This window comes from Podarcis gaigeae, assembly GCF_964106915.1.
Source record: "Podarcis gaigeae genome assembly, chromosome: 2".
NCBI classification, from domain to species: domain Eukaryota; kingdom Metazoa; phylum Chordata; class Lepidosauria; order Squamata; family Lacertidae; genus Podarcis; species Podarcis gaigeae.
This window is the reverse complement of record NC_139679.1, coordinates 7435852-7448668: the sequence shown is the minus strand read 5'-3', so window position 1 is coordinate 7448668 and position 12817 is coordinate 7435852. Positions and strand designations below refer to the sequence as shown.

Below are 12817 nucleotides of genomic sequence, written 5' to 3'. Positions count from 1 at the left end.
AGCTTTCTGAATTTTCTGATGCAGATCTCGAAACAAAAAAATGTTATATTAGGGGAAAGGGTGACTATAAAGGTGCATATACCCTCCTCCTCCTCTAGTTGTTGAAACTGTGAATTATTCTAAGTTCTCTGAGAAAAGCAGATACTTAATAATCAGTAATAGGCAGTGGGGTGGAGGCTTACCTGACCTCCCAATTGGTGAGTCTCTGTTGTTTACCATAAACCATAAGCATAAAAAGCAGCTATCCAGAATTCTGCTTGGCTTGAGCAAATCCAAAGAGTTCTTTGACAATCTTCAAACACGGTCTACAATTTAGCCTTAATGTGCTTGTCAAGAAAGCGAGTTTGCAGCTCAGGCTAGGCTTCTCTGGGTTTCCCGAACCCAAGTTAAGTTTCCTCTTCTTTTATCGCTAGGTCCTCACAACGGTAGATCTCTCTTTTACCTTTCATGTTTATAGAATGACATTTGTCTGTTTTGCTTTGTTTGCATACATCCATAATTTGATTGACAATCATGATTCTAGACAAATAAAAACCTTTTTGCAAGGCATTAGTTATATATGTAAACAGAGTAATGCTGATCTGCCTACAGAACATACACATTGGTTACATAATTAAATAAATTGTCTTTCTAGCTGCTGATTACTGTAAGTGATTATAGATATTGTCTTGTAAGTGAAGTATGTATCTTGAAGTATGTATCTTGGGTTTTGCGGTTAATTAACTGCTGGCTTTCTTCCCCTTACATAGTGCTTTGTAATTTAGCGTTAGATTACTGTGGCTTGTGGTTTTTACCTAGAGGCATCTCTACATGGCAAACTTCCTTGAAGAAATTAGTTGTGCTGACTGCGGCCTGCGGGAAGGAGGGACCAAACCACGGCTACCTAACCATAAAATAGGTCTTAGGAATGGTATTTGCAAAAAGCATGGAGCAGAGATGGGAACTTGTGTAAGCTGCACATTCAGACCACAGAATTACTGAATCATGGCCTTATTAACTTGTTAACCATCTTTAAAAATGTGGGTGTGAAGACTTCAAGCAGACTGGAACAGTGGCGGAGATCAGGCGGGGGCAGGGCTGGTGTGCATTCTGGGGGTGTGGTGCGTGTCCTGGGGGCATGGTGCACCATCTGTGGGGGCACGGCGCCCAGCAAGGGAGTCGTGGTGCCACGGGCGGTGCACTCCCCCCACTCCCCTCTTCCTCCACCAGTGGACTGGAAGAATTTATGAAGACAGGCAAGCTATGGACTAACAATTTATGCATTACTACGAAAGGTTACAGACCCTCCAAGTATCTCTATTTTCCAGGGATGTCCCAGATTTAGAGAAGCCACCCCAGTTTCTGATTTGATCCCAGAATGTCCCACTTTTCCTTAGGATGTCCTTATTTTCATTAGAGAAATGTTGGAGAGTATGGAGTTATCCGATCCCTGATTGGTCTGAGGTCGTCCTGTACAGTGGTACCTCAGGTTAAGAACTTAATTCGTTCTGGAGGTCCGTTCTTAACCTCAAACTGTTCTTAACCTGAGGTACCACTTTCGCTAATGGGGCCTCCCACTGCTGCCGCACGATTTCTCTTCTCGTCCTGAAGCAAAGTTCTTAACCCAAGGTACTATTTCTGGGTGAGCAGAGTCTGTAACCTGAAGCGTCTGTAACCTGAAGCATCTATAACCTAAGGTACCACTGTATAGGGAGGGTTTTTTATTTTTTAAAAAGGAATGTTTAATGTTTTCTTATGTTTTTATATATGTTGGAAGCTGCCCAGAGTGGCTGGAGCAACTCAGTAAGATGGGTGGGGTATAAATAGTAAAATTATCATTATGGAATGGGACGTCCCTATTTTCATCGGAGAAATGTTGGAGAGGATGAGAGTGCGCTTCTGGAGCAAGAAGACCAAACCCCCTCTTGGGCTCAAGGGGGAGAAACAAACTGTATTGAACTGAATGTATAAATAATGTTTTTGTTGTTTAGTCGTTTAGTCATGTCTGACTCTTTGTGACCCCATGGACCTCAGCACACCAGGCACTCCTGTCTTCCACTGCCTCCTGCAGTTTGGTCAAACTCATATATAAATAATACAACTTGTTAAACTGTTGCCATCCTGACAGGTAACTATTCATCTTCAAGTCTTGTATAAGGAGTTTACTTTATCGCTAAAGTCTGAGGGTGAAATTGCTGCATCACTCTGCATGACTCAAAAATAGACAACAATTTACAGGGATGAAAAAAGCAATAGTATTTTTTATGGGGATGCGGGTGGCGCTATGGGTAAAACCTCAGTGCCTAGGACTTGCCGATCGCATGGTTGGTGGTTCGAATCCCCGCGGTGGGGTGCGCTCCCATTGCTCAGTCCCAGCGCCTGCCAGCCTAGCAGTTCGAAAGCACCCCCGGGTGCAAGTAGATAAATAGGGACCGCTTACTAGCGGGAAGGTAAACGGCGTTCCGTGTGCTGTGCTGGCTCACCAGATGCAGCTTGTCACGCTGGCCACGTGACCCAGAAGTGTCTGCGGACAGCGCTGGCTCCCGGCCTCTAGAGTGAGATGAGCGCACAACCCTAGAGTCTGTCAAGACTGGCCCGTACGGGCAGGGGTACCTTTACCTTTAGTATTTTTTATGACACAACAGTAGCTAAGTTATACTGCACTGTGCCTATAGCTTTAATAAAACAAACTCCTGAATTTCCAACTTTGTTTTGGCAGCATTCAAGAGCAAAATGTTTTCTGGACTGTATAACTAATTAGCAGGTTAAAACTATAAACTGCAGGTTAATTGTTGAAATAAGTAAGTAAATAAGTAAAGCAAATCTTGTTTCAACATCAGTAGTACTTTTTACAGTATCCTAGCAAATGGCCAGGACCGGCCCTACTGTTAGGCAAATAATGTGGCCACTGCCTCAGGCAGAAGATGTTAGGGGGAAGTGGTGGCCATCTGTTGGAGGACTATTCCCCTGTGTTGGAGGACAGAGCTGTGTGGCTCGAAGGTTGTTCTTGTCTCATCTAAGCTAGTCTGCTGCCCTCAGATACAAGGGAGAAATGGGCTATGCTATCACCAGTGCCAATGGAACAACCCCCAGCTTTCATTTTCTTTAAAGAATCCCCCCCCCCAAGCATTTGTAGAACCTGGGATATGAGGCAAAATGTACAGGAGCTATTCTTCTTTTCTCTTTCTCTCTGTTTCTTATCTTTCATCTGCTCTATCCTTTTGGTACTCCTCCCTCCAACCTGGAAAAATTCCTGCAGGCTGCCCTGCAAGTGGGCCCCTTAGCCATAATGCTTCAATTTAATTTTATGTTATTATATTATATTATGTTATAATTATATTTATTATATTTTTATCCCATGTTTTAGGTGAAAATGGACTTCCAGTAATTAAAATTCAGTATGCAATGCCACATAAGGATGCGGGTGGCATTGTGGTCTAAATCACTGAGCCTCTTGGGCTTGCCAATCAGAAGCTTGGCGGTTCAAATCCCCGCGATGGGGTCCCATTGCTCTGTCCCAGCTCTTGCTGTTTGAAAGCAGTTTGAAAGCATGGCAGTGCAAGTAGATAAATAGGTACCTCTCTGGCGGGAAGGTAAATGGTGTTTCCGTGCGCTGCTCTGGTTTGCCAGAAGCGGCTTAGTCATGCTGGCCACATGGCCCGGAAGCTGTCTGTGGACAAACGCCAGCTCCCTTGGCCTATAGAGCAAAATGAGCGCTGCAACCCCAGAGTTGTCCGCAACTGGACCTAACGGTCAGGGGTACCTTTACCTTTACCTATGCACTGCTACTGTCAAGCACCATCTAGGAATGCCAGTGGGGCACACTCAGGGCTCTGGTTTGCATGCAGAATATAAGGCACACAAAGGGGAAGGCCAAGAATGCGAGTCTTGCAGCACTTTGAAGGCCAACGTATCATGGGCACAAGATTTGTAGTCGACTACATCACATGAATCCCACCACAATAAATATTTGTGGGTGTTCCACAAAAGCTTGTGCTCTTACAAATTTGCTAATATTTAAGGTGCTGCTACAGGGACGCGGGTGGTGCTGTGGGTAAAACCTCAGCACCTAGGACTTGCCGATCACATGGTCGGCGGTTCGAATCCCCGCTGCGGGGTGAGCTCCTGTCTTTCGGTCCCAGCTCCTGCCCACCTAGCAGTTCAAAAGCACCCTTAAGTGCAAGTAGATAAATAGGTACCACTTTATAGTGGGCAGGTAAACGGCATTTCCGTGTGCTGCGCTGGTGCAGGCTCGCCAGAGCAGCTTCGTCACGCTGGCCACGTGACCCAGAAGTGTCTTCAGACAGTGCTGGCCCCGGCCTCTTAAGTGAGATGGGCGCGCAACTCCAGAGTCGGTCACGACTGGCCCGTACGGGCAGGGGTACCTTTACCTTTACTTTAAGGTGCTGCAAGACTTGTTGTTGCTACATAAAAGTGACATGCGGCTTCCCTGTGGGGGAGGAACAGAGGAGAAAGATCTGTCATGGATGCTTTAGTTGAGAGTTCTACATGGCAGGGGGTTGGGCTAGATGATCCTTGGGATACCTTCCAACTGTACAATTATATGAATCTTTGACAATGCCCAAAACCAAAGAGTTAAGTTGTTAAACCTTGCACCTCAATGAAACTGGGTAGATCTCCTGCTAGTGTTCTTGCTGATGTGCATGTGGCTTGTGACTGTTTTTTTAAGAGCACGACAATAAAACAGCAGTCTTCAGGGCTCAGCAATTAAGGCAAATAAAATGCATGCTGAGCTGTAAGTTTTAAGAGGGATGAGAATAGTCCTGTAAGGCACCTAGGAATACAGGAATAGTCCTGTGTGGCACCTAGGCCATAATGCACACAGCATATAAACATGTTTGTATTTTAAAGGAGAATCTGACAAGAAAATGCAAAGAATAATGAAGGTTCTGCGTGAAACACACTCCAAATCCTGGGAAGTGTAGTTTTCCCTAGGAGAGCTACATTTCCCAGCAGCTTCAGTTCTCAGGATTCTTTGGAGGGGAATTGTTTTAAATATGTGGTGTGTCCACAGCCCCACAGCCAGCTGTTCAGGGAGGATTAAATATGTGCAAAGCCACTGTGTTGTTTCAAATGATATTCATCAGACGAGCACTTTTAGTGTTTTGAATTGTCCTATTGCTTTATTTTTAAAAGGCATTCTTTTAAAATTCTTTATTTTTAAAAGGTATTGCATTTCATCATTGCAAATCTCTTGGGGATGTCTTTGGATGCATGGAGTGATATATGCATACCTGATAAACTATCTAGCTGACTATGTGAAAGTCAGAGTGGAAGCAAGAGCGTCTTTCCCTTCTGATGTGCAACACCCCAAGCTGCTCTGCTGCTAATCGCTCCCTGGGCTGCTGTTAGTAACGCAGCAAAGTGGTGCATTTAAGTCTTAGAAGAACATCCTCTCCTCTGCATCACCTTCTCTCTTTCACCTCCCCTTTTGTTTGTTCACTCTGCGTTTTTGGTCCTCTGTCGTTCAGCTGCATTCTGGCGTTTGCTGGGTTTGTCTCCCTCTGTGTGTGACACTGCATCACACTCTGAAAGAGGCTACGTCAAAAGCTTGCACGGTCCTTCCTCAGCACCCCCACCTTTCTTTCTTGCATCTGCTTTCCTCAACATCCGCCCCCCCTGTTCAGCAACTCAGGAATGGTAGATTCCCACCTCCACCACCAGAAGGGAGATGAGATCTAGATGTTGCTGGAATGTAAGAGCATCACCCGACCAGGCTGCAGAGGTTGAAGCGACACACCAGGGAAAGAGCCAGCAAATAATACGTAGCCAGTCAGCTGCTGAGCAGAGGGGAGAAAAATAGCTCTCCTCGCTCTCACTTCCTGCGAAGTGCCATTCTCTCAAGCAGAGGAGCATCAGTCCATAGGAAAACATGACGCAGGGAAAGGTAGGTGGGGAGCAGAGCCAAAAAGCCTTGCTTATTTCTAATAATCAGGCTGGCTTGTAGATGCTTGGCAGAATTAAGCGCGGTGTAAGGACGAATGCAATTGTGGTGCTGAATTAATGCAACCTCACCATCTTTGTGTGTTTGTGTACGAGAGCAAATCATCCATCTGCTTGTTCTTTGCACCAAATCCCTGTTGCGAAAGAGAAAAAAGGGGGGGATGTGGGAAGAGGTTTATTGCATGTCACCGCAGGGCTAGTGACAGGATTGCTGTCAATCACCTCCACTTATCCCCTATCATCTCCCCTGGGATTTGTGTTCCTGCCAGCCCTTAAAAAGTGCTCTTGAACCCTTGCAAGAATAAGAAATCCTGTTCTTACTCATTGCAGGAGGTTGAACTGAAGGAGATTAAATTTCATCCATCACACCCTCCTGGCCCCGGCCTCCCCAACCCGCCCCTGTAAGAAATCAGTTGCCATGCAAAAGCAGCATCAGAGGGGCTTTAAATGCATGCTTTAGTTTTTAGCCTCCTGTAGGTGTTAGAACCCTGGACTTATGGCTGTGATGTAAGCAACAAATCTATGGCGGTTCAATTTTGGATGCTGCTGCAATCGCTTATGTCGCGTGTTCCATAATTCTGGGTCTCACCTGTGCGCAAAGGAAGTTATGTAATAGGGATGAGTTATCCCAAATGCTCCCTTGCTTGTGGAACTGGAATGTGGCCAGCAGGGTGTTGATGTCATGCAATGAGAGTCTACTCCCATGCCTATACTAGAGGATACGTATGAAATGCTAAATTTCTTGCACGAAGCTGGACCTAAGAAATCTCCTTTGCAAAGGTCCCCCCCTTCTCTTCTGCCCCCCTCACCTTCTAGGCACTCGATCCCTTTGAATTAGGTCACCTCAATCCAGATGGCACCACACTGACGCAACTCCTGGACAACTCCACACACCTCTGATTCATTTTGGCACTGCTGCTGATTGGCTCAGATTGTTCAGCTGCCATGTGTTGAGTTGTTATAATTATAGAAAGCTTTTGTGGGGTGGCTGCACTGCAACACTGCACTGCTGTGAAACAGCCGGGGGGTTGCATTAGCATTGTTTTTATGGAGCTGTGCTGTTGATTGTACAGGGTTGGAATTGGGGACGCCAAATTGAGTGTCAGGCTGCACTAGGACCTAAATCCTTCTGAGGTCAATAGGGCTTATTTTGAATCTGTTGTTCAAGATAGTGGTGTCAAGTGATGCTGGATCACAGAGTGTGTTGCTTCTGTTGTTTTAAGTATTTTTAACTGCTGTGAGACATTAGGGAGGACATGTGTTTTTTGTTCAAGCCACAGAAGCAGAGGCATAATTTGAAATGCTATGGGAGCAGCAGGCTGGATTATCCTGCAGTCTACAGGAGGGGTGGGGAAGTTTAGGCCTACCAGATGCTGTTGAACTACAACTCCATCAGACCCAGCCAACGTGGCCAATGGAAAGGGATGATGGGAGCTGCAGTTTGGCAACATCTGGAGGGCCACAGGTTCCCCACCTCTGGTCTACAGATTGAACCTCCTAGATGGCAAGGCTGAGCTTACAGTCTCACAAAAAGCCAGTGGATCAGTCTAGGGGCAAGGGTAGGCAAACTAAGGCTTGGGGGCCGGATCCAGCCCAATAGTCTCTAAATCCAGCCCGCTGCCCCATCCGGGAATCAGCATGTTTTTACATGAGTAGAATGTGTCCTTTTATTTAAAATGGGTTATTTGTGGGGCATGTTGTTGTTGTTGTTTAGTCGTTTAGTCGTGTCCGACTCTTCATGACCCCATGGACCAGAGCACGCCAGGCACTCCTGTCTTCCACTGGCTCCCACAGTTTGGTCAAACCCATGCTGGTAGCTTCAAGATCACCATCCAACCATCTCGTCCTCTGTCGTCCCCTTCTCCTTGTGCCCTCCATCTTTCCCAACATCAGGGCCTTTTCCAGGGAGTCTTCTCTTCTCATGAGGTGGCCAAAGTATTGGAGCCTCAGCTTCAGGATCTGTCCTTCCAGTGAGCACTCAGGGCTGATTTCCTTCAGAATGGAGAGGTTTGATCTTCTTGCAGTCCATGGGACTCTCAAGAGTCTCCTCCAGCACCATAATTCAAAAGCATCAATTCTTCGGCAATCAGCCTTCTTTATGGTCCAGCTTTCACTTCCATACATCACTACTGGGAAAACCATAGCTTTAACTATATGGACCTTTGTTGGCAAGGTGATGTGTCTGTTTTTTAAGATGCTGTCTAGGTTTGTCATTGCTTTTCTCTCAAGAAGCAGGCATCTTCTAATTTTGTGGCTGCTGTCACCATCTGCAGTGATCATGGAGCCCAAGAAAGTAAAATTTGTGGGGCATAGGAATTCATTAATCCCCCCCAAATATAGTCTGGCCCCCCACAAGGTCTGAGGGACAGGGGACCGGCCCCCTGCTGAAAAAGTTTGCTGACCCCTGGTCTAGGGAAATGGACACATCTACAAAACAAAATGGAATACAACAACTGTGGGGAACCCACTGAGGCCTTCGAGATGTCATTGGACTACAACCTCCATCAGCCACAGCCAGGGATGGTGGGAGTTGTTGTCCAGCAACATCTGGAGTATGTTGATATACTCACTTGATATACATGAGGAAACAATGGCTTTCATGAAAAACGTAATGAGGAGCCTTTTGCTATAACCCTACTAGTTCCTCTCTTGCTTCTTTAAAAGCACCACAAACTTGAGCTTCTGGGTCAGGGACTGGCTGGATGAAGAAGAGTGGTGGGAGGCTCCGGAAGAACCCCCACGGGAGGAGAGGAGAGGAGGCTGTGAACCAGGGGACTTGTGGTGGGACATGGAAGATGGGTCAGAGGAAGGAGGAGGGTGGGGTGATGAAGAAGCAACAGGCTTGAGGGCAAGAGAGGAGCCACAGGTAGAAAGCCATTCAAGGGCAGGGCAGGAAGCAGAGGGAAGAAATTCAGGTTCAGGACCTGAAGCAGAGGAGGAAGGGGACAGGAGCTATGGCAGCTTCACGGGAACTGACAGGTCCCACTGTATTAATCTCCCTTCCCACCCTTGTCTCCAAGGACACACAGAGCTTTGCATGTAGCCAAACAAAGAGCACACAGAGAACAAGAGGTTAAGGTTGTTTGGAAGACATACAGCTAATGAAGAGATTTGGGCTTGCCAATCAGAAGGTTGGTGGTTCGAATCCCCGCAATGGAGTGAGCTTCCATTGCTTGGTCCCTGCTCCTGCCAACCTAGCAGTTCGTAAGCACAAAGTGCAAGTAGATAAATAGGTATCACTCCGACGGGAAGGTAAATGGCATTTCCGTGTGCTCCTCTGGTTCGCCAGAAGCGGCTTAGTCATGTCTGTGGACAAACGCCGGCTCCCTCAGCCTATAGAGCGAGATGAGCGCACAACCCCAGAGTCGGTCACGACTGGACCTAATGGTCAGGGGTCCCTTTACCTTTACCTTAGGAGGTGCAGACAGGCAGTCTTGGCCACTGTGCTCCTGGAGGCAAGCTGTGCCCTGTGGTGCTCTCTGGATGTACTGTATGCTGTTTATCCTAATAAAAAGCTAACTTTACTTCAAGTCTCTGAATCTCCGTGCTGACCTGCATATGAACCACCTCTGGCATTAAGGTTCCCTCTTACGACTGTTGGCTAACATGCCATCATTGACAAGAGGTCTTAGGAAAAAATCATTTCCCAAGACCTTACTTGGTGTATATGAGAAATGAGCATGTCCTAAATCTGGGCAGTAGTCAATTTAGTTTACTCAAGGTGGAAAGACTCAGCATTTAGTTCAACCAAGGTTCACCACAGATCCATTGCCATTCTTACTGGACATGGGAAAGCTGAGAAGGTCAGACCATTCTCTGTATATATGCCCCACCTCTTCTAGGCTAAGAGGGCTGCTGAAGCTCCCTTGGCCATGTGTCCCCTTAAAAAAATACTGGACCTGGAACTTTGTTTTGGTTGCCTCCTCTTTGTCCCATATAAAACACATGAGGTTTTTTTTTAATTTATTTTCTTAAAAATAAAAACAAAAAAATTTCCTATTTTGCTCTGCAGCTCTCCGTGAATAACAAGCCTGCAAACTCTGAAGGGCAGCAGGCAGATGCAGACAAAAGGGACAACACAAACGTCCCATCGGCTCCTCCAACATACGAAGAGGCGACTTCAGCAGAAGGATTGAAATCAGGGGCATTCCCTCCACCTCTGAACGTTCCTCTCCATCCAGCTTGGGCGTATGTGGATCCCAGTGAGTTTCCGCTTTCTCTTAGAATACAACCCTATGAATTTAATCAGACTTACTTTTGAGTAGATACACATAGTCTTGCACTGCTATTGACTTCTTACCCTGCATGAGTATTTGAGTATTTGTGGTGTCATTATGCAGTTATATGCAATTATTTATTTATAAAAATATTCATATCTATCTATCTATCTATCTATCTATCTATCTATCTATCTATCTATCATCTATCTATCTATCTATCTATCTATCTATCTATCTATCTATCATCTATATCTATCTATCTATCTATCTATCTATCTATCTATCTATCTATCATCTATCTATCTATCTATCTATCATCTATCTATCTATCTATCTATCTATCTATCTATCTATCTATCTCTATCTATCATCTATCTATCTATCTATCTCTCTCTCTCTCTCTCTCTCTCTCTCTCTCTATCTTTCTATCTATCTATCTATCTATCTATCTATCTATCTATCTATCATCTATCTCTATCTATCTATCTATCTATCTATCTATCTATCTATTTATCTATCATCTATCATCTATCTATCTATCTATCTATCTATCTATCTATCTATCTATCTATCATCTCTCTCTCTCTCTCTCTCTCTCTCTCTCTATCTATCATCTATCTATCTATCATCTATCTATCTATCATCTATCTATCTATCTATCTATCTATCTATCTATCTATCATCTATCTATCGATCTATCATCTATCTATCTATCTATATTTAATTAAAATGTCTGCATTAATTCATAGCTTTGTGGATAAGTTGGGAGCTCCTCCACTGCTACCTTTGTGGAAACTCTATAAATTATGTACTAGTTGTTAAGAGAACTGGGAGATTTGATTTCTCACAGCTCTGTATAAACTTGCCATTCTCTCTTGTTTCCCTGACTGAGGAGTCAAGAAGGGACAGTTTAATATCTTGTTGCTATTTTGCTCTATGTTTGCTGGATTTTCTAAATTCTACAGACATTCTCCTTTGCTCAGTTAACATATATGTTCTTTTTATTGCATCATCTATTTCATAAATGTGTATTTATATGGAAAATGTTTGTGGCCATGTGCTTGCTGAAACATTACACACAAACCAATTTAGGTTTTAAATGTTTTAAATGTTTACAGTGAACATGACTTTGTGTTTGAAAGCTTGAAATCCTCATTGTGTGAATGTATTCCTGCAATGAAAATAAAAATAATGTCCAGTTTTAAAATTCCCTGCACAGTACAAAAGGAACTGAGTAGCATCTAGGAAAGTACAACAAGCTATAAATCAACAAAACCTGGTGGTGGTAGTGGGGGAGAAAAGTACATTTAAATTAAATTTTGGTTTGAAAATAAAGATTTAAGGGATGGATTGTAAGTAAAAATGAGCAGTCAAATCCAGATGGTTTTCCCCAGTTTGACAAAGGGACTCTGACTAACTGTAGAGCACAGATAAAATCCACAGGTAACAAGAGATCATTTCTTTCCATGTGAAAAAGCAAGAATGAGTGATTCATTCCACTGGTTTTTGAAATTCACAATAGGAAACAGATTAAGGTCGAAATCCTAACCCCCACTTACCTGGGAGTATGCCTCGTTGAAGTTTTGGGATTTACCTCTGAGTAGAACATGGTTAGGCTTGCAATCAATGCATATAGGCTCCCTCTAGCAACAAACACTTCAGAAATTTAAAAAGCAGAGAGGCATCTATTGGGACACTGGCAATTCTACATCAGTGATATGTAAATAATGTACATTGCAAAACAATTTATGCATCTATATATGTATCATGTGAGCATGTTTAAAAAATATTTTCAGTTTCATGAGCTAAGATGAAAAGCATTTATAGCAGGTTTCCTCAACCTCGGCCCTCCAGATGTTTTCCCTACAACTCCCATGATCCCTAGCTAGCAGGACCAGTGGTCAGGGATGATGGGAATTGTAGTCTCAAAACATTTGGAGGGCCGAGGTTGAGGAAGCCTGACTAATAGCAAGAGTCTGTGCTGCAATAGGGCTTGAATGGGTGGACAGAAGAAAATCTGTTTGATAGTCCATTTTCAATGGATTCCTTGGACATCCCTAGCCATGCCCCAGGAAATCCTCAGTGAGGAACCAAAGGCCCCAGAGGGATGGGTGAGTTCATCTGCCACCTGAAGGTTCCAGTCCTGTGCCATCACAATGATGTCACCAAGGAGGGGCATGCAGCCTTTCAGAATGGTTACTCTCTCATTGATCTTCACATCTGCTTCTGGGTGCTGGAGCCTTCAGAGGACAATGGACATGTTTTTGCTACGTAAAAGCAGCAATAAGAAGAATACGCTAGAGAAATACAGTAAATGCGAATTTTCAGCTACTTAATTTATAGCTTAGATCTTAATGTTCCAATGGGTGTTGGGAGTTTAATACAAGGTCCAACTGAGTGACTATGAAAAGGTCTCAGTGAACGTTGGCTTTGGTTCAGGCGCTTATTCATTCATTGATTCATTCCCCTCCCATCACCCTAAGGTCCCAGGCTGGGTTACGTAACACAACAGTAAAGCACAATATTAAAATCAGTTTTAAACAATTTACAGTCACAAAAATAAGGTGGGTCCTAAAAATATACACCTTAAGTGTCCCCCGGGGCGGCAGTATCATTTGATTGTTCTTAATATGAATGCCCTGATTCCACAGGAG

General features: G+C 44.4%; 1 protein-coding gene across 1 annotated transcript in view; it reads left to right on the top strand.

Annotated features, from left to right (window-relative positions):
* Nucleotides 1-5506: 5506 nt before the first annotated feature.
* FAIM2 (Fas apoptotic inhibitory molecule 2) overlaps nt 5507-12817 on the top strand; it is a 40972-nt gene continuing 33661 nt past the window's right edge. Inside the window, exons 1-2 of the mRNA XM_083729512.1 lie at nt 5507-5887; nt 9956-10145. Of these exons, the coding sequence (XP_083585638.1) occupies nt 5873-5887; nt 9956-10145 (205 nt within the window). The 5' untranslated portion in view covers nt 5507-5872. The remainder of the gene's footprint in view (nt 5888-9955; nt 10146-12817) is intronic.